At 49.3% G+C, this 19,645-nt stretch overlaps 6 protein-coding genes across 6 annotated transcripts; 2 read left to right on the forward strand and 4 right to left on the reverse strand.

Moving 5' to 3' along the window:
* Positions 1-685: 685 nt before the first annotated feature.
* On the forward strand, positions 686-1,871 carry M438DRAFT_400691 (alpha/beta-hydrolase; the record flags this gene model as incomplete). Its single annotated transcript, XM_029909477.1, has 2 exons — positions 686-1,808; positions 1,855-1,871. Exons 1-2 carry the CDS (start codon positions 809-811, stop codon positions 1,869-1,871), a joined length of 1,017 nt encoding a protein of 338 aa, XP_029755538.1. The 5' UTR covers positions 686-808.
* A 2,120-nt stretch (positions 1,872-3,991) lies between these two features.
* M438DRAFT_349863 (inorganic phosphate transporter) lies at positions 3,992-6,516 on the reverse strand. Its single transcript, XM_029906490.1, has 9 exons — positions 6,089-6,516; positions 5,925-6,035; positions 5,722-5,875; positions 5,493-5,673; positions 5,188-5,439; positions 4,810-5,131; positions 4,450-4,756; positions 4,227-4,395; positions 3,992-4,166 (listed from the first exon to the last, which is right to left on the reverse strand). The coding sequence occupies exons 1-9, from the start codon at positions 6,158-6,160 to the stop codon at positions 4,040-4,042; spliced, it is 1,695 nt and encodes a 564-aa protein (XP_029755539.1). The 5' UTR covers positions 6,161-6,516; the 3' UTR covers positions 3,992-4,039.
* Positions 6,517-6,688: 172 nt separating this feature from the next.
* On the forward strand, positions 6,689-9,617 carry M438DRAFT_369616 (uncharacterized protein). Its single transcript, XM_029908115.1, has 6 exons — positions 6,689-7,374; positions 7,429-8,229; positions 8,277-8,578; positions 8,633-8,845; positions 8,896-9,096; positions 9,163-9,617. Exons 1-6 carry the CDS (start codon positions 6,881-6,883, stop codon positions 9,300-9,302), a joined length of 2,151 nt encoding a protein of 716 aa, XP_029755540.1. The 5' UTR covers positions 6,689-6,880; the 3' UTR covers positions 9,303-9,617.
* M438DRAFT_349865 (uncharacterized protein) lies at positions 9,338-12,228 on the reverse strand. The gene is made up of 4 exons (XM_029906491.1): positions 11,491-12,228; positions 11,410-11,434; positions 10,791-11,363; positions 9,338-10,741 (listed from the first exon to the last, which is right to left on the reverse strand). The coding sequence occupies exons 1-4, from the start codon at positions 12,143-12,145 to the stop codon at positions 9,610-9,612; spliced, it is 2,385 nt and encodes a 794-aa protein (XP_029755541.1). The 5' UTR covers positions 12,146-12,228; the 3' UTR covers positions 9,338-9,609.
* Positions 12,229-13,141: 913 nt separating this feature from the next.
* Positions 13,142-14,521, reverse strand: M438DRAFT_409650 (uncharacterized protein). Its single transcript, XM_029910028.1, has 3 exons — positions 14,348-14,521; positions 14,237-14,299; positions 13,142-14,180 (listed from the first exon to the last, which is right to left on the reverse strand). The coding sequence occupies exons 1-3, from the start codon at positions 14,470-14,472 to the stop codon at positions 13,280-13,282; spliced, it is 1,089 nt and encodes a 362-aa protein (XP_029755542.1). The 5' UTR covers positions 14,473-14,521; the 3' UTR covers positions 13,142-13,279.
* Positions 14,522-16,223: 1,702 nt separating this feature from the next.
* Positions 16,224-18,959, reverse strand: M438DRAFT_151375 (uncharacterized protein). The gene is made up of 7 exons (XM_029898972.1): positions 18,662-18,959; positions 18,124-18,609; positions 18,026-18,073; positions 17,627-17,973; positions 17,257-17,577; positions 16,800-17,197; positions 16,224-16,744 (listed from the first exon to the last, which is right to left on the reverse strand). Exons 2-7 carry the CDS (start codon positions 18,549-18,551, stop codon positions 16,403-16,405), a joined length of 1,884 nt encoding a protein of 627 aa, XP_029755543.1. The 5' UTR covers positions 18,552-18,609; positions 18,662-18,959; the 3' UTR covers positions 16,224-16,402.
* Between the last annotated feature and the right edge of the window lie 686 nt (positions 18,960-19,645).

Raw genomic sequence — 19,645 nt, forward strand, 5'->3', positions numbered from 1 at the left:
TAGATCGCGTTCAATTGATACCAAGATCTGGCAACCTCGTTATGTGGCTGAGCTCCTGAGTCGCGCAGTACCCAACAATAAGCTGCCGAGGGATTGATGAATCTTTAAAAGCCAGCAGTGCTGTTTTCAGTCGATGGGTGTAGGAAGGAAGGTCCAGATGGGTCCGTCGCTGCACACCGACGTGCTCGATCGAGCCCCGAAGTTTTGCCAGCACTGTACCTGCCTTGCAACGACTCGCCGAAGTTCAGCTTCCGTTCCTTCGCCAGAACGGTGGTTCCTACAGTACTCCAATGAAGTAGCCGTAGTTCAACGGCGGGCTTGTTATCCTCAGAATGACTGACGCGCTCGTCACTGTAGAGCCGCTCGTTGAGAGTCTTGCCAGCGCCGTCGCTCTTGCCTTGCCGTAAACCATCACGACTCGCAACATGCTGAGCTCACAAATCTTGAATAGGATGTCGCCAGTCGTCGACGACGATTAAGTGCGGTCAACTGGACCGAAGCTTCCAAATTTTATCACAACCTCAACATACTGCTAAGTATCGTGTTGGGCACAAGCGCCCCTTGCGCTGAAGCCATGGTCTCCGGAATAAAACGCTCATGCTTCTTGCATCCTTTCAGCTCTGTATAACGTCCGTAAGTAAGCAAGCAGCATGGTTTGAATTACTCTTCTGGCAATCACACTCTCTAATGTGGCGTTCCACACCCTCGAGATGAGCTCCAGACTGCGGATACAGAATCTGCAGGGGGTCATGGTCTACGGTATAAAGGCTTTGTTTTCGCTGCAATGACTTGCTCTCACTAGACCAAGATGAAGTCTGCTACTCTCGTTCTCGCTGCCCTCTTCGCTGGAGCACATGCGGCTGCAACACCGGGCTGTGGCAGTCCTCTTTCTGCACAACTTACCCGTGGAGGCGCCGACAAGACCAACACACTGAGTTTCACTACTTCTGGCGGAGTTGTTCGCAGCTACCTCCTGCATATCCCCACATCTTACGATGTCAGCACTCCGGCCCCAATCGCATTCTCCTACCATGGCAGAAATGGTAATTCTAAGGACCAGGAAACCATTTCCGGGATGTCCAACGAAGCATTCAACCCGAACTATCTGGTCGTCTATCCTCAAGGTCTGAACGCTGTATGGCAAGGTGATCCAGATACAAGTGGTTACGACGACGTCGGATTTACTCTTGAACTTCTGGCCAATCTCACAAGCACTTTCTGCATCGATTCAACCAAAATTTACGCAGCCGGCAAATCGAACGGAGGAGGATTCTCTGCCAACATCTTAGCTTGTGACCCCCAAGCTTCACGCGTATTCGCAGCGTTCGGGGGTATTGCTGGCGCCTACTATCAAGGCAACACGGACTACCCTTGTGACGGCACGACGGTGCCTATCACCTGCAATCCAGGTCGTTACCCCGTCCCAATTTTCACGACTCATGGAGATTCTGATGCGACAATCCCATACACTGGCGGAGGCCGGCGGGGTCGATGCCTGCCTACTATTCCGCATTTCATGACCGAGTGGTCCGTTCGAAACGGGCTAGGCAGCTCAAATACCTCGGTCTCGTTGTATAACAACAATGTCATTCGCTATGATTACGGCAACGATAGCTTCTCGCAACTCAGTACTCATTACCTCGTGCACGGTCTCGATCATACTTGGCCTTCCATAGCAGCCGGTTCGTCCTTCGATGCAACACCCCTGCTGCTCGCTTTTTGGAACAAATGGACATTGGACACTACACCTTACAACTTCGTGAACGCCACCGCCAGCACACCGATTGTATCTTCGACCACAAGCACACGTACGTCTTCGACTGTCACCCCAACTTCCAGCATACCATCTGCTAGTCTATGCCCGTCAGTAAATGGTCAGACAGTCACAGACTCCACTGGCAACATGTACAAAGTCACTTGCTCGGCAGACAACAGCGTCGGATCCTACGCCAATGCTCAAGCTGCTTCGTCATACCTCGATTGCATGAACGCTTGCGATGCCGCAGCTTCAGCTGGCTGCCAAGGATTCACCTATGTCGGTGGTGCCAACGGTCAAAACTCGGGTACATGTTGGCTAAAAAAGAGCATGGGTACCTACACAAGCTCTGGAAGTAACACTATCTCCGCAGTCAGGGTCTCTGGCGGTTCTTCCGGTAACAGTGCCTCTACGACCAGCTTTACTGTATCATCGACTGCTTCAACGAGCTCATCAGTATCATTGTCTGCTGCTCCCGTCGCTTCAGCACTGTCTTGTCCTGCCTCGAACAATCAAGTCTATACATATGCAGGCAATGGAGCGCAATTTGTGATCGAGTGTGGGATTGATCACGCAGGAGGTGACATGGCTAGCACGTCTGTGAAGAATCTTGAAGGCTGTATCGCAGCTTGCGCAACCACAGCCGGCTGTGTTGATGTGTCCTTGTCTGGGTCGGCTTGCTATCTGAAGAAATCCCTTGGCGCAGCAGTCAACAATGGCGGTGTTCTTGGTGCAAGATTTGTTGGCACCGCCGCAACATCATCAACTTCGGTGTCGACTAGCAATCTTGTGTCGACTTCAAGCAGCTTGGCTTCGAGCATCAGTGTGGTTTCCAGCAGCAGCGTCGCCCCAAGCATCAGCTCTACCTCTTCTACTCAAGGATCAACGGGAACCGTAGTCACTTCTGTCTCAGCTTCCTCAACTTCATCAACTTCCTCAACTTCCTCAACTTCCTCAACAACTGTATCACCCTCGATTGGTACTGATGGATATACAACGACCAGCTATCCTCCTTCCTGCACGGCCATCAACACCAATATATACGCTGTGACAGACGGCAATGGAAAGCCTTATCTCTTCATGTGTGGTGGTGGATCAGCCGGTGGCACAGCGTCGACCATTGGCAATGTCGCCAACTGGACAGCTTGCTTCCAAGCCTGCGATGGCTATTCAGGCTGCACTGGCTTCACTTACAATCAAGGTGCCGCTCTCGGTAATGGAGCAGGCCAATGTTTGATCAAAACAGACAGTCCTCAATCTTTTGTCTCTACGGCACAACTTCTTAGCACCCGAATTGCTGGCTTCATCCATGCGATCACTACCACCACGAGCTCTAGCTCTACGTCATCATCGGCAACTCTGATCTCGAGTAGCGCAGTGGTCATTACATCTTCGTCAGTGGCATTGAGCAGCTCGAGCTTTTCGAGTCTCAGCACAACGCCATCAATGACTTCCTTCAGCACCTCGACAATTCCCTCGAGTTCTGCTACAGCGTCTTCTTCAGATGCCTCGAGCTCTAGTTCTCCGTCGTCCTCCTCAAGCTCTACTTCCTCGTCATCTACCTTGAGTTCTACTTCGTCGTCAACCGTAGCTGTTCCATCCTCTACACCTATCATAGCCCCATCATGTCCTGCTTCTAACGGCACTACTTACGCTGATGCTGGTGGTGTCCAGTACACCATTCTCTGCACATACGATACTTCAGTCAACACTATTAGCGCTTCCTCAAGCGTCGGCAGCTTCGGAGACTGTGCTGTGCTTTGTGATACGACCTCAGGCTGCACTGGTCTAACCTGGAATGGAACATTTTGTTCGCTCAAGCAGTCGTTTGGTCAATACATTCTTGGTGCTGTAAAGGCGTAAAGAATAGCTTGACGATGGTTCGGCTTCTGGAATTTTGCTACTGCTTTCTACTTCTCTTCTTGACACTCCTTCGTCCCGATTGTTGTTCTGATACTTTATTCTGGTATTGAGCTAGGGAGTTGATGAGCAAGGCAGCGGAAATATTTTATTATCAAGAACTAATGATACTTATGCTGTACTTTGTGCTGAAGCCTCTTGAGTCTGTACGTGTAAAGACGCACAATAGTTTCGAACCAGACCAGTGTCCAGAGAGAAAACCACGTATCCACTCTCCACGGACAACACGATCTGTCTCATATAGGTATTGCATTCTGACAAATACGCCACTGCATGGTGTGGAAGCAGGAGGAAATAAGTGACAAACTCGATCATATGAAGAAGAAACATCACAAAAACAAGCACGTTAGTCCCATGTCTTCTCTACTCCGACTTGGCAGCACGACCTCTAGCTAATTCCTCAAGCGTCAAAGTTTGCCCATTCTTGTCACGCGAGTGCGGGATCCAATAGACCGTCATCACAAGCCCTACGAGCATGAATGCCGAGAACCTATAAACTTACGTGTTAGCAGAAATCGACGATACAAATTTGATGTTGTGAGGGACTTACACGAGCAGATATGTCTTGTTATCCTTGATACTGCCTGTGATCCAGCCCAAAATGCATTGCGACAGCACGGCTCCGAGTTTGCCGAAAGCAGCACTGATACCGTGGGCAGTGCATCTGTAGCGGGTTGGAAATACTTCTGCAGGAATGATGTAGGTTGTAGTGTTGGGTCCTATGTGGTTATTAGTACATCATCATACACTAGCAGAACCTTGACTTTACTCACCAAAGTTGAAAAAGATTTGTGTCAAGATATACAACACCACCAATACCGAAGACCTTTGCGTATCCATCAACTTGCGATAACTTGTACCGATTACAAGGAACAAGACGAAAAGCCAGAAGAAACCATTAATTTGGATCATGCGTCGGCCTAAGCGATTGATCGAGATCATGGTGAGGATGTTGCCGATGATTGCTCCTAGAGACACGATCAAAAGGCTTTGCCAAGCGTTGGCTAGAAGAGCTTGATACAATGGTTCCGTTTGAGTGAGATTGTTGCTCCATATAAGTTCGAGAGTTGTGTAGTCATTCTGTCAAGTTGATTAGCAATTGATTGGTTTGAGTTGAATACGGCCGAGCTTACCATCCCTAGCCCGTAGAACGCGAGATCGAGCGACAGCCAAGTTAGTGAGGTAGCAACCAGGGTGCGATAGTTTCCTTGATGCCAGAAGTAGTCTACGATATCTGACCAAGAGGCCTGAGGCGGTCGAGATACTTCGTCTGGCTCCATGATAGACATAGGATGAATCGATTCATTTGTGCCTTCCACGTGAATCTCATCGTCATGGTCGTGCTGAGATGGATCGAAGCTTCTTGTCGAGATATGGTCGCCGGAGTAAAAGTAGCGATTGACATCGATAGCTGCTTGATGATCGTCTCGCACGATATCAACGGTATATCTCGGACTACCGCTCAATTAGAACAGATATCAGTGGTACATAGAATGTCATCTCAAACATACCTTTCAATAATGGTGAGGCGGAACCAGAGCGAGGCTGCGGCAGGTACGGCCCCAAGTCCCAGAACCAGACGCCAAATGATATCAAGGGTCTTCAAGCAATGAGCATCGCAAGTCTCTGCTGTCGTCTGCGGAAGATGTTCGCGCGCAGCATAAATTGCGATCAACGGGACCAATGTCGCGAGAAGCTGTCCCAGAGGTTGGCACATGAAGACTGCTGTCAACATTCTGCCACGAAGCCTAGTAGGAGCCATTCTGCGAATATCAGTTCATGACTCCAGAAGTTCCGAGAAGACTGAGATGCTTACTCTGAGCATAAAATAGCACTCAGCGGGTAGTCAGCACCGATGCCGATGCCCATGATAAGGCGCCAGAAGATAAGCCATCCGATCAATGACATAGATCCATTCATGCCGTTGGAGGCCATAGCAGAGCCTAGAGCTGCAGCTACTGTGATGATGAGTTCAAGACCATACGCCTTCCTTCGACCTGTATCGCATCAGAAGAGGTCATATACCGTTTACCAGAATGTCTCACCCAACCAGTCTCCTGCAATGCCGAAACCTAGTTGACCTAGTATACTTCCTCCCAGAGTCGCGACGTTGATGGCTACTTGGTACTCGCGAGGTACGATATTGTTTGAATAGTAGATATGTCCTATCATAGGCATGACAAGATTGATGGAGAAGATCTGTCGACTATCAGTTGTCAGGCCATGCCTCCTCTCACAATCAGCCTACGTTGTACGCATCAGTCAAGAACCCGACTCCAGCAACAACGACAACCCACAGCCATTCTCTTCGTCTTGAGTGTTCGAGACTGTCAAGAATGTACTGTCGTCTGTCGGTAGGCTTCGAGGGCGTCAGCAGCGGTAGGATTACAGTCATACAGCTGTTTATATTACCGATACATCTTCGAATTTTGACACATTTGCCCATGGATTGAGATGTAGCCGGATCCAGGTAAAGCCAGCCATTTATGGCTAAGTGATCTTATGGTATGTTGATGTTCTGTGTAGAGAATGGGGTTCACGGCGGAACGAGTGCTTGGAAGCAGTGGGAGCACTGTTTAATGCATGCTTAAGAAAATGGTCCTCGAAAGTGGCGCAGACAAGCCTCGTGGAAGATACACAAGGTCATCTCTGCCTGAAAACGCGACTGCTGCGCCCTTTGACAGCTCCAGCTCGTGGGTGCATGCAATCCTTCGTGAGAGAAGGAGCCATCCTGAAAAAGAGAAGCGGGAAAGGCAGAGCGTCAAGGACCTTGCTCCGTTGCTTACGGATCGGGATATTGATATTACCAAGACCAATCAATTGATCGGGAACATACGAGCTGCGCATTGGGCTAAGGACAAGTCAAGATTGTCTAGATGGAAAGAGGTTGGAGAGAAGGAGCAAAGAAGAGGTCGGGGAGTAGCGGAAGGCTTGGCAGGGCCACAAACGAGCTTCTGCTTTGACCACGTTTTGCGAGTTGCACCTTCCATTCGCTCGCTGCGATATCGACCATGCAGCTGTATTGGCATCCTTCGCGGAATACTACCTTTATGTGTGGAAAAGACATGTGTTTTATCAGCCTTGTTGCCACTCGACAATATGCGATCCATACGACCAGGCGCCAGCGGGCTTTTCAACCAAGCCGAGCCGAAGTCGGCCAAAATGGCCCTCGCTCGCAACAAGATGCTGATATGATCTTTCAACATGAGCTTCGGCTGGTCCATCAGCGATGTCATACTGCTCGCGCAATACAGCTGGAAGGTGTACGAGAGCTTCGCTGAAGGCACCTCGAACGCTTCAAATGAATATGATCGCTTCAAGAGAGAATACCGGCAAGTGATTACCTGTCTTGAAAGGCTCGTCAACACAAGCCCCGACATATCTTCCCTTGCCGGTTTCGACGAGACTTTCGGCGATACCATTCGGTTCATCGACAAACACCGCGTACTTACTGGCAAGACGTCTATACCTTTGATAAGCAACTCACCTCAAGCATCCAACAGAATCAAAACCTATCTAGAACGACTTGATCATGGCTATCATACTGCAACATGGCCGATGTATCGTCAGGAAGCAGAGAAGCTTCGTCAACAACTGGACCGAGTAGTTTCTATCGCGACCCTTCACGCAACGACCACCACCCTCAAAAACACACAAGGCATTGGGAAGCAGTCAGAAGACATTATGCGAGCTGTAAAGTATGATTGAAACTTGTCGTGACCATGATGTTCTGTCTGACCAAACGCCTACAGGGGTCTGAGCGACAAGGTCAACTTTTTACTCAAACGAATAGCGCCAACGTCCATTGCCGATACGTTCGAGCTTGACCTCGACTACCTTGCAACGTTGTCGCATACAAGTGCTAGCCCACCAAGCTTTCCCAGCCACCTTCTCGCACACTCCGACCGCAGCGAATCATCTGATGACAAACTTGAACTTCTACACCAGTTTTCGCAAAAGATGGAGTATCTCATCATGAGGGACTCAAGAGGAGTTCGCTCCATGCCTGGACACCACACGACAAGTAGCCAAGAACCAGGTGCTATAGATGGAGTGAGGCCTGTTCTTCGGCTTCTCGATACCGCTCGAACTGTTGCGAATACCGTGCTTGATGATGTTGGGTTTCGATCTATTCCTCAAACACAAGACCCTGCACAAGGTAGCTCTGTGACGGTCGATCTTGGAGCTCGTGTTGATGACTGGGATGTTTTTGGACAATGGCTGAAATGGCATGTTCAGCACGACAATACGTCTGAATCACAGCGGCCAATACACAGCCTGCCGTCGTCGCCAATCGCTTCGAGCAGTACATCTCCGTGTCATTCGCCGGAATCGCTGCGTCTCTTGGTGGCTCAACACAGGGATATATCACCATCCATTGTGGGAAGTCCTCTTCCGGAACCGATCTTCACACCAGATAGTGGAGCCTTCTCTACACCAGGTACTGTGTTTACTTCAAACAGTAGCCAGAGAAGATTTGGATCCATCGACCTCGGGTCTGCTTACATCGAGGGTGGCACTCAATCACCCTCTCTCACTTGGCCTGTGAAAATGCAAGTACGCAGGTCCATGCAAGTCTGACTGTGCTGACTCTAAACAGTATTCTTGAGAACAAGCGCACGTTTGAAGGCTTCCTTGAGCTCATCATTTCTCCTACCAATTCTGTGGAAAGGCTTCGAACCAAGACCAGAGATGGAAAGCTAACCATATATCACTTGCCCCAGGGAGATATAACCAACGCCTTCATACCTTGGATCGATAACAGCCGAGTACAGAAATCGAGCACGACTGTGGCTCGCCTTCAATTCAAAGGCACACATCAGATCATCGTCAAGGACGAGCGAGCCCACAGAAATACCGTCTACCACGTTAGACCAATATATTGCTTTGATGACATTGAAGGTATATACCCACAGCAAATTTATTCGAAGAGCACGTTGGCTGACAGTTGAGAAGATCTGCGAAAGGTGCAGGAACAACTTCTCGGCAAAATCGTCCTTGCAACTTTCGATGTAGTACGCATATCAACTCGTGCTGGCCAAGATCACTGTGCTTCCGAGACATTGCGCGTCTTGGAGGACGAGGACAGGCAAAGGTCATTGCTATACTACGCTCACAAAATGTCATCAAAATTAGCTACCACAAATCCAGGCTTTGTCGAACGGACATGTGAGTATATGGTGACTCCCCTCGAATACGCGAGCTGATGTGCATGGCAGTGAATGACTTCGAAGAGATCAAGAAGGTTGACAAGAAGAAAATGAGATTGACGTTTCAAAGACGGAATAGTTTGCCACGAAGATCAACAATCGGTAGTATCGACTCTGTTTTGTCGTATGACTCGGCGTCCAGTGGAGATCCACATACCTCTATCATGCAGCGTATCAAAGCGCTCGATTGCGAGTTTTATGATCAAGAAGGTATGCGACCTCGGTGCTTTCGAGCTCGTCGCTCATATCGAAATCAGATACTGATTGTTGAAACAGACAGAGAGGCATTTGAGGAGCTGTGTAAGCCGGCATCCGCACCTGTGTTTCGAATGCCCTTTCGCCCGCGAGATCTGGGTATTGGTTCGCCAATCGCGGACCTTGATATCGGTCCGCCACTTGCGGAGTTGGAGGGATGATGACCCGAATGCCTTGAGAAAGTCGTTTGATTTACGCTACCTGCTCTCAAATGAATGGAAAGGAAACTGTATAGGAATTATAATGAAATTGCCCCTTTTTCTTTCCCTCGTAATGTCTTACGTGGCTCGAGAGCCTGCTACGTGCTCTCTCCTGACATTTATGTCAACACCAAAAACGTGTTGCCTTTTACAGAGTATCTGGCGGTCGTTTTGTGCTCGAGAGCCTGGAGTGAACACTGAGTTCTGATGGAATTTCTCTCTCCCTAACCTCGAGCCACCACGGAAGCCGTTGTGTATCGCGACTCCATCACGACCTGGCACTTCCTGATTGGAATTTGAGCGTAACAGCAGACTTGCTATCCACACGTGCGTGTTCGGAAGAGCCATTGTCTTCCAGAGGATGGACTTGCTCCGCACCCCCGATAGTCGCCGTGGCTGTCAGCATATGTGCAATCAATTTTCGCGTCTCGCTGCTGTCCTTTCCCCATTGAGACACCAAGCTCAGAGCTGTAAATCCCGAGGCTTCGTCTTCGAGCGTGACATCAGCGCCTGCGTCGAGAAGCAAATGAGCGATATCGTAATGCTCGCGCCAACACGCAACGAACAAAGGTCGAGACCCATAGCGACCGCCTTGCGCATTGATATCCACGTCAGGGTCTTCTTGCAGGATAGTCTGGACGATCTGATATAGACCGAAAGATGCGGCGTAATAGAGAGGATGGGTAGTAGAAAGAATTTCTAAATCCCAGGGGTCTGTGGCAGGTGAAAGTACGTGTACCCATAGACCGTGATTGCCACCTCGGGGTTGATGGGTCGTCTGGAGGAATCTCATGATTGCATCCCTGTCGCTTTGCTGGAGCTCGCACTCACGAGCGTGGACAGCCCAGGTCTGGGCCGCATAATCCAGCAGAGGGTATTGCTTGAGTGTTTCGAGAAGTTCCTTGTCGTCTCGTCGATGTCCAGAAGCAAAAGGCGCCATAGACAAATACTGCAGACATACTCTCATCAGGATTCGGTCACCATCTTCGACTTCGAGACCGAAAGTGGCTGCTTCTATAGGCATGGTGTTCGTTTTGGTGAGGTATGTCTCCACGGAGGAATGTGAGAGGCTGACGACACCATTATAACAATCAAGCAAGCCATGACATGTCTCCAGAACTGCCGTCTCTCGACAGATCCGATCGTCTTCGTCGATATCGGTCTGGCCGTCTTCCATGATGATAGCTTCGTTCAACTCGGCCAGTGTCAGAGGTCTCCTGGCAAAAATAAGCCAAAGCAGGGCTTTCTGGGCGAGTTCTCTAGTTTCTTCGGGAATGCGACCCAGGATGTCTGCGTAAATGTCTCCAAGTGATGCAGGTAGACCTTGGAGAGCTGCTCGCACTTGTCGTGGTGTGTTTTTGCGCGCAAGATTGTCAAGCGACAAGTATGCCCATCGAAACCTTGAAAAGGTAAGCATTATCCAGAACGCCGTGCGAAGCTACCACTTACGAGCCATCTGCTTGTTCGAAGAATGTGTCTCGGATTTCCTGTTTTAACTTCTCGCTCAAACCTTGCAATCCAGGTCGAGAGACAAGCGCGTTCTCAATCATAGCTGCGATGTCATTTCGACTACCTTTAGGTTCGAATCTGATGATAGTCAAGGGATGAGTTGCCCCCTCATCTCGAGGGGCGTCTCCGATTGTCGACGTCAGAATTCGAAGATTTTTGCACCTTTGCATCAGCCTGAATAGCGCCCTCAAGAGGCCGTCTTTCTCTTGACTTTCGTTGACAGCGTCAATGAGTAGAAAAACACGATTGTACTTCGGCAAATACTTGCATATAGAATCTTCCATTTGTTCAAGCGACATCGGTGTTCTGTGCGAGCTGTACCGAGAACTTTCGTATACAGATCGAGCGTCGGACAGAAATTCAGGATCATGTTGTGTAAATTGGCACATGAAAGATCCTAGAATGTTGGAAGGCCGTTGGCTCGCAACTTCAGTGAAGCTGCAGTACCAGTACGCAGAGATCCAAGTTTGTTCGATTTGACATTCTTTTGCCAAGGTATCGACGGCGAAAGAACTACACAAGGTCAATAATGGTAGTTGAGAAGGAACGCATAACGAACAACAATGTTGTCTTCCCGGTTCCGGCTAACTATGTGTGAGCGGTGCTGAGATCGAGCGCTAGGAAGGGAGCAATATCGTACACTTGCCGGTCAAACACATTGTGTTCTGCTCTGAACTGGCCAACCAGCTACGGTAGGGTCCGTCAAGAAACCATTTTCTCGTCTCAGGCTCTCGTTCGGCACAAAAGCGAAGATGGCGTGGTTCAGGTGATAGCGGCGCCAGCCAATTCACGAAATCTGAATCCATCCGATGTGCAACGATGCTATCGATTCGGTTCAAGTCTTGCTGGAGAGAGGACTCTAGCGAGTGCACAGCAGCTAAGATGTCGTCCGACGCCTCCGTGAGAAAGGATAGAATTAGCAGTGACTTCAGTCTCTCGAAGCGTGTCATCTGCTCCGCAACATCCTTTTTGTCCAATGGCCATTTCGTGTACTGAACAAGACGCTTGAAGCCAGAGGTTGGCACGTCGAGTTTGCGCACTAGAAGATTAAGAGATTGTGCAGCTGACTCCAGTACACGCCGAGGATCACCTTCGGCATGAGCGGACACAATTGAACTCTTTGTTAAGTCTCGCTTCTCAACTTGCTTCAGGACACCCTGGAGTACCAGCAACTTGGTCGAAAGGTCCGCAATGTCATTTCGTGCCTGACTGACAGATTTGCCGTATTCATGGAGAGCAGATAAGATCTGGCCGACCGTTACGAGCAGACCAACAATAGCTATGGGGTCGGCCATCTCTGAGGTCAGTGTGGTGGATGTATGAGTAAGTTATAGCAAGCCTACGATAGAAGGCAGCAGATCATCGGACCATGTAGGCAGCGCCATAAGCTCGGGTCGCAATGCATATTCGCATATTGCTCCCTCCCACAAGTGCGGCGCTTGTCCAGAAACTCTAGCCTGAAGAGGCAGCCTTGAATCACCGCAGAGTGTATCAGTGATTCGTTACATTGCTTTGGCAAGCAAAACTGCCTGGCCTCTACATTGCATAACAGTTCTTTGGACGACATCAGTGTGTTGGTTGGCAGAGTTGGATCATCGCAAGGAACCGAGGGCAAGTGGGGCGAGGTGGCTGGTGCTTCCGAAGCTCTTCCGCGCTCTCTCCATCATCGTCTTCGCTCCTTCCAACGTCCTTGATACCGCCCAGAACAACAATTTGACAGTCACGAAAGTCAGACTCAACATTCGAGGCTTCCCAGTCCATACTGCATTCATTCAAGACGCTTTTGGCTGCATGACGCACAAGGATTGTAGATATGGCACCCTAGACTTGTCAAGGCAGAGCGAAGCTAGAGATGCATGGCGCATGCATAAACTAGCCTCCGACGATGATTCGGTAGTCCCGTCGAGTTCAGGCAGCGGGCTGAGAGAAGGATGTCAACTTGCCCGCTCCTTCTCTCAATCTTGCTCTTGTGCTTGATGTCCTCGACGATCAGAGCTTGATCTAACGATTTCTTCTTGACGTTCCAGCAATGTCTTCCGCGAATGGGACCGATCTCGGTAGTTACAGCTATACCATCGGTTGGATCGCAGCCCTTCCTGTCGAACGTGCGCCGGCTGAAGAATTACTCGATGCTACCCATTCAAGACCATTCGATTTTACACAACCAGACACCGACCACAACTCGTACACATCAGGCTGCATAGGAGAACACAGATTAGTCGTTACTTTATCCAAAGCAGCAATCCATGATCTAATCATTGCCACTTAATTCCTACTGTCAATGTTGACTTCGCTTCCTACATTCGGTCTGGGCTTCTCTTTGGTAAAGGCAGCGGTGTCTTCATAGGCTATGTGCGATATCACCGTTGCTACAAGTGGCTGACTTCAGACTCGCTGCAGGGACTTGTAATGACTACTGTCAAGGACAACTACTTAGCGTTGTAACTGATATTGCCTCCATTGAATGCCGCGTTAGTCCCAAAGTTAATCCCAGTGGCAGTTCCGTACGTTGTGGTCCCACCACGCGCTGAACTATCGTTTGCTGCATCAGATGAAGGTGACTGAACAGACTCTGGTCGAGTCTGTGGATCCAAACTGGTTATCCACTCGCTTAGCTGGCCAGCAGCTAGAGCAAAGTCTGGGTCTAGGCTATTTTCAAACTTGGTCATAGTTATGTGGTCACCATGGAGCCCAGCACTGGTGTAGGCTCGGAGTACTGCTGAGTCTTTCGTCACCACGTGAGTGAAACCGCGGATGGGCAGCTGTTCATAGAAGCAGCAGATCTTCACTTGTTTCCAAGTATGTTGTAGATGGCTCTGGAAACCTGTCTCCACGTTCTGGAGCACCTCTGACTTTTTCTCCAAAGTTGAGACGATGTCTTGGTTCACGTTCCTGCCCAGACTGCGCAGCAAACCAACAATTATGGACCCCCACTTCGCCAGATAGGATCCTTCGTGCGGAGTGCTGAAGTACATGATGCCGGCTGCACTCGAGGAGATTGATTTGTAGCGCGACTCGTTGGACTCAACACATATGAGGAGCGCTTGTTCAACTACGAGCCCGCCCAGACTGTGGACCAGGAAGAAGATCGGTCGATGCAGTGATTTAGAACGCTCATTCGCCAAGGCAAGTATAAATGTTTCTCCGTGTTCGCGGAGTCGGCTTGTACTTGTGCTGCGCCAGATACTGACAACGTCGGCGTCGTAGCCGTACGTGACTATGCGGGCTTTTGGAAAGCGTTCTGGGAGACTGTCTTGGGGCCAAAAGTGCCCATTGTCATGTGTCCATGTGGAATGACTATTGCCGGTTAAGCCATGGACTAGACATATGCTGAATGTTTGAAGCATGTCAGTCAACACTCCCTTTTTCCAAGAAATACCACATACTCTACTTCGGCATCTGGATGATCTGACAGGACCTTGATGCCCAAAGAAGCTTTTGCAGAAGATCTTCAGGTATGTCAGTAGAGGCATCAGGTTCAAGTTGAGCTTCCTCACCCAGACACAACCTGTGCGTCGATTTGTTGAAGCTGCGAAGTTGAACTGCTTCCGGCATACGCATCATTATATTGCCCTGCCTGGCGTCTCGTGGCCGATGATCGACTTTTGAGCCCACTAATCATCACGGAATTCAATCAATATGGTATAAGACTGGTGGAGAGATACAAAGTGAAGAAAACTGGCAGTAAAGGGAGGAGTTGGACTCCCGCGGCTATCTATACGCTTGTGGCTTAATCATGCAAGGCTGTCACATGCCAATATGGCTGCGTATGCAATGCTTTCCACCCCCCTCATGAACCCCGCACTATGCAGACATCCTTTCCGATACCCTCTCGTCAGCTCCTCTTATCGACTGTTTGACAACTAGCGTTTTGTCGTGTCACTCAACCTATGCATGATGCTCAAAACTGTCCGCTTCTGTACTTTACATGGAGAACACGACAAACACCGGTTTCGCCAGTGGCATTGAGAACACGACAAACACCGGTTTCGCCAGTGGCATTGAGAACACGACAAACACCGATGTCGGCATCGGCATTAACATTGGTACCAACGGTCAGCTTCACGCTGAAACGATCAATCTCACGATCAACAGTGATATAGAGCTCATCAAGTTCTTAGGCGCTCTAAAGGAGTTGGCTTCGGAATTTCGCAAGGAGACCCTACAAGATGAGCTCCGCACAGTGAACGACGAACTGAGTATCCTACGACAGCGGGTCAAGCATCTCGAAAGCAACCCAAGCAACCATTCAAGCACTCTCAACCCTGAATACGAAGACCCTCGACAGATTGCGAAAACATCCGGATCACTCCCTAGACACTTGGATGGTCATCAAACGTCGCTGTCGCAGCTTTGCGATAATGTTATGGGGTTGCTAGTGGACGTAGATCCTTCTAAAAAAGATACGATATCGAAATCAGTCGACAGTCTGCGAACGACGGAGCCAACGGAGGCGCCACAGATCAAAAGGACCTTAGTGAGCGCAGCGCGTGCCCTGGAATCCATGAGACTACCGCCCATCTATGGTTTTTCAACAAAGCTCTTCCACGAGATGTTTGAGGAGGCAAAGCAAAAGGCGACGAAGGTTGAAGAGGCAAAAGAGACGACCAAAGGGGTGGAAGACGTAGGTGAGAACACCAAGGATGCTGCTCACACAACAATACGTACACCAAACCTCTATGGGTTCCATTTGAGACTTGGGAAAGCGTCCTTTCCACTGCTCTACAACACGAAGGAAAATCATCCCTCAAAACTTTCGCTTACCATCGTCTTTCTCGGAGGTCAAGAAGCCGAATGTGAGAGCATTCTGAAGAATTGGTTCAAAAAGCACCTCAAGTCCGAAAAAGCCGAATGTGAGAGCATTCTGAAGAATTGGTTCAAAAAGCACCTCAAGTCCGAAGAAGCCAAATGTGAGCTCAAGTCCGAACTGTCGTTCAAGAGAGGATCTGCTGAGATACCAGACTGTTGCATCTCGGAGCCTGACAACAATACCTTGTGTGGTGTGAAGCTCACATTCAAAGTTCTTAGAGACAAAGCTTCGTACTCAAGGTTCTTGACTGAGAATAAGAGCGAAGCAGTTTATATAGTGCTATGCTTTCAGATTGCCAACTATCAGACTTTAGACAATGTCCGCAGCCAGGTAAGTGACCATGAAACGCCTTCTATCCCGTCAACTGCTAACACAAAGGCTTAGTGGCATATCAGCCATCCTCTGAGGTGTACCCACAGCAAGTGTACCGTAGCCAAGTGTTCTCATCCACGTGTTCCAACTAAACGTCCGGACGTTCTGCTTGGTGTAATCTCAGGTCAGACAGTTGACCCAGGGAACACTTCGCGGATTGACACATGCGGTCAGGACTCATCCTATCGTCCCGTCTCGAGAGAAACCGGATATTCGGTGTTGGAGGAATTGGGTGCCCGTGCCTATATTGAGTTTGCCACAGAGAATGACAATGCGCAGGATGTGGCCTGGAAACTCATCATTGGCCACGCTACAGCGCAAGGACTTGAAAACAAACGAAGCACCGGCTTTGCCAGATAGTGGCCCTCGGTCATAGAAGCTGTTCTACAGGCCTCAACTCCATGCTTTGAACTATATCTTTCTGGTAAAAAAGTGGACAGGGACCGGGATCCCTGAACGTCACTTTTTTCCAGAACCAGGGTGTCACCTTGAATATCTGATGCTGCATGTGTTTTGTGGTCTCGATGGCGAAGACAAGACTGATGTTTTCAAGAGTCCTGAGACAGGTTTCTGGCACAAACAGAAAGACCAGAATCCACGACAACAGATTTAAACCTGCGAAAAATTCCATTGCTCCAGCGCCGTGATGGGAGAACTTTTGGTTTATCGAGGGAAACGATAGAGATAGCGCAGCAGCAAAGAGATTGTTCATCTGAGACGTATCAGTAAACACGATTGACAAGATCAAATGAGTTGATGGTACTGACGGCGACTGCCCAGCTCATTCCGATTTCTCGGTGACTCATGGGGAAGACTTCTGCCGAATAAGTGAAGGCGATAGGACCAACTCCAGGTGAATAGCTGGCAGCAAAGAGAATTATCATCGTTGTAACGACTTTAGTTTTTATAGATGCATCCTTGATCTCAACGCACAGTCCTGCGGTTAGCAGGAAGATAAACATAAGTGGAAAGGTTGACAGTAACAAAACGCGGCGTCCGAAGCGATCAATGATGAAGAAAGCAGGCCATGCGAATAGGAAGTTCGCAGCACCGAAGCCAAGGGTAAGATATAGAGGCGTTCGTAAGTCCGGGTCGTTTTCATCAGCCGCTTCTGGATGAAGAAGATTGGAGAACAATGTTGAGGAATAAAATGCGAGGATATTGACTAGAGGAATTGTCGTCAGAAACCTGCCTGCACGAAAAGAGGTAAAGAATCACACTCACTGCCACATAACTGCTGTGCTATCATTGCAGTGGACGCAGCTACTGTTGCTCTCCGAACTCGTTTTTTCCCGACGAATAGCTCTTTGAATCGCCCGAATGTATCCTCAATCGTTGAGCCTCCTTCGGGATTGGAACTGAGCTCCTCATGGATATAATAGAGATCTCTGGCAGCAAGCAGTTCTCGACGTTGACCGCGTAGTCTCAAAAGAGAAAAGTAAGCTTCTCTCGGCCTGTTTTTCCGAATCAGCCAGCGTGGCGACTCTGGACAGTAGAAAATCCCAAAAAGAAGGGGGACTGCGGGGATAAACGCTGAGCCCAGTTCTGTGCCATCGGTCAACGTTCGGGTAAGCCATAAGATCGAGACACTTACGATATCGCCAGATGTTAGAATGCCTTTGATCTGGATGGTCCGGCACAAATTCTATGGCCACCAGATTGGCTATAGACCCGAGGAATATGCCGGCTGCTGTACATATCTGCCACGACATAACGAGCGCACCTCGGATTTCTGGCGGTGCAATCTCAGCCGATAGTATTGGTACTGTGACCTCTTTCAAACCCATTCCCGCTCCAAGCAGGAAACGACAGCCCAAAAGTTGTGGCCATCTGCGTGTGAAAGCTGAAGCAATAGGTGCAATCAAGCTGAGAAGCGCCCCTATCCAGATTGTTTTACGGCGGCCGAGCCAGTGGTTCAAAGGATCCGAGATCCAACATGCCCCATGCGGTTGTTAGTACTCGTCTGAGCGAGTGACAATCATGATGCGCTTACAGAACAGCGATAACGATGTATGGCGCGGCATTGACAAGACCGACGATTCTTTTTTGGTTCGTCAGTACGCGTCATTCACTCTTCGGAAAAGAACTCACAAGGCATTTTGACCAGTAAGGTCTGTGGCTTTGTACCCGGAAATAAATTCTTTTGGCCATTGCAGATTTGCTCCGTTTGTGCCTGTCTGGTCCCAACCTTGGACGATGGCAGCGACGGAGGCAAGAGCGACCGTCATATAGAGTGTCAATGGCTGGTGCCTCCAATGCCCTTCGGTTTTCAAAAGATCAAGATCTGCCTGCGTCAAACCTGGGATGGATCTCTGTTTCTCGCTGAGTGATCTGCCGCTCCTTGCAAGGTCTTCGTGCTTGATCATCCTTGCGCCTTTCAGGAGAACTTCGTAAGTGACAGGTATACGATTTTCGCCGATGAAGCTTTCCACTCGACCTGGTAATTCATCGTCGTCAACATGATCAAGTACACCCCTGTCAAGAATTTGTAAGATTATCCGACACTCCATAACGTCCATAACTCAGCTTTCGGCTTACCGATGGTGCCAGAAGATGTTCTTTGGTCGGCTATGTTTTCTAAGGAATTTCAGTCTCATGAACAGAAGTAAATATCTGTGTAGATACTGACATGTATGCGTTCTCGACTGGAGCTGGCTGAGGGTTCGACATCGTGGTACAGGTGAAACTGAGAACGATGCACAGGTGCCGAGAATATATGAAGGACCTGCGCAATCAGGCTAAACCCAGCAGGGGACTCCGTAGAGCTCAGTTTCAATCCAGGATTGCGTTCTGGACAGGCGCAATGCTTTGGTGGCTTGAGCATTTTCCTAATACTGCCTTTTTCTTGCATTAGAGTGCGTCGTGTAGACTGATTCGCGCTCAGACTTCGCAGACCCATGCTTTGGGCCGACAAGGCTGCATGATAAAAAGACTCGACTGGAAGCAGGAGTCTAGCTAATCAAAGTAAGTTGTGCAATTGCCATATGACGCTCCTCGAATTTATATTTGTCTTTTCTTGTGAATCTTGTGGAGAGATGCCAGCCCATCAGTTGCCAATACCGACGCCTCTGATGACACCAACAAATGCTCAGGCTGGTCATTTAACGCGGAATGTATGGCCTCAACAGCTGAGGCTGGGAAAGAGGCGTAGTGTGCACTGCAGTGACAGGGCTGTCGTACCTTCGATGGTCAAGATGAGCAGTCTAGCAGGTGCAGCTCGATGATTGACAGCGTGGGGTCATTTGTTTACTGGTCTTAACCTCGAAGGGTTGCATTGAGAGCTAATGTGGCGTGCTGATCGCATAACGCATGCATCTCGGCTTCACGCAAGTGTGCACCCATGGCGATTTCCAGAGGCAGGTTTCGTTATGTGCATTTGCCTGACTGATCGATGTACATCTCAGCTCTGTCGGCACACACGACAGGGCTCTTCGTCAATGCCCCTCGCCCCATTTGGATGCTTTGACCCGAGCCAGCGAGAGATTCTCGGGTCCTCTCGATCACGGTACTCGAGGGAGATCATTTCGCCGTTAGAAGCAATACATTTGGTCATGCAAAGATCGGTACCGGTCATTGGCAGCAATACCAAGAATTGAGAGGACAAGTGAGTTTG

The sequence above is a fragment of the Aureobasidium pullulans genome, assembly GCF_000721785.1.
Source record: "Aureobasidium pullulans EXF-150 unplaced genomic scaffold scaffold_34, whole genome shotgun sequence".
Classification (NCBI taxonomy): Eukaryota; Fungi; Ascomycota; class Dothideomycetes; order Dothideales; family Saccotheciaceae; genus Aureobasidium; species Aureobasidium pullulans.

Coding starts and splice junctions, on each gene's coding strand:
- M438DRAFT_349863 (XM_029906490.1), bottom strand. CDS start 6,160: ATGGCTGGCTTTACCTGGATCCGGCTACATCTCAATCCATGGGCAAAT. Junction 5,674..5,721: donor CATTGCAGGAGACTGGTTGG/GTGAGACATTCT, acceptor GATGCGATACAG/GTCGAAGGAAGGCGTATGGT. Junction 5,440..5,492: donor AGTGCTATTTTATGCTCAGA/GTAAGCATCTCA, acceptor TGATATTCGCAG/AATGGCTCCTACTAGGCTTC.
- M438DRAFT_369616 (XM_029908115.1), top strand. CDS start 6,881: ATGAGCTTCGGCTGGTCCATCAGCGATGTCATACTGCTCGCGCAATAC. Junction 7,375..7,428: donor GACATTATGCGAGCTGTAAA/GTATGATTGAAA, acceptor AAACGCCTACAG/GGGTCTGAGCGACAAGGTCA. Junction 9,097..9,162: donor CGAGTTTTATGATCAAGAAG/GTATGCGACCTC, acceptor TTGTTGAAACAG/ACAGAGAGGCATTTGAGGAG.
- M438DRAFT_349865 (XM_029906491.1), bottom strand. CDS start 12,145: ATGGCCGACCCCATAGCTATTGTTGGTCTGCTCGTAACGGTCGGCCAG. Junction 11,435..11,490: donor AATGTGTTTGACCGGCAAGT/GTACGATATTGC, acceptor ACACATAGTTAG/CCGGAACCGGGAAGACAACA. Junction 11,364..11,409: donor ACCGGGAAGACAACATTGTT/GTTCGTTATGCG, acceptor GACCTTGTGTAG/TTCTTTCGCCGTCGATACCT.
- M438DRAFT_409650 (XM_029910028.1), bottom strand. CDS start 14,472: ATGATTAGTGGGCTCAAAAGTCGATCATCGGCCACGAGACGCCAGGCA. Junction 14,300..14,347: donor GACGCACAGGTTGTGTCTGG/GTGAGGAAGCTC, acceptor ACATACCTGAAG/ATCTTCTGCAAAAGCTTCTT. Junction 14,181..14,236: donor CATCCAGATGCCGAAGTAGA/GTATGTGGTATT, acceptor TCAAACATTCAG/CATATGTCTAGTCCATGGCT.
- M438DRAFT_151375 (XM_029898972.1), bottom strand. CDS start 18,551: ATGGACGTTATGGAGTGTCGGATAATCTTACAAATTCTTGACAGGGGT. Junction 18,074..18,123: donor CTTACTGGTCAAAATGCCTT/GTGAGTTCTTTT, acceptor GAACCAAAAAAG/AATCGTCGGTCTTGTCAATG. Junction 17,198..17,256: donor AGCACAGCAGTTATGTGGCA/GTGAGTGTGATT, acceptor CAATTCCTCTAG/TCAATATCCTCGCATTTTAT.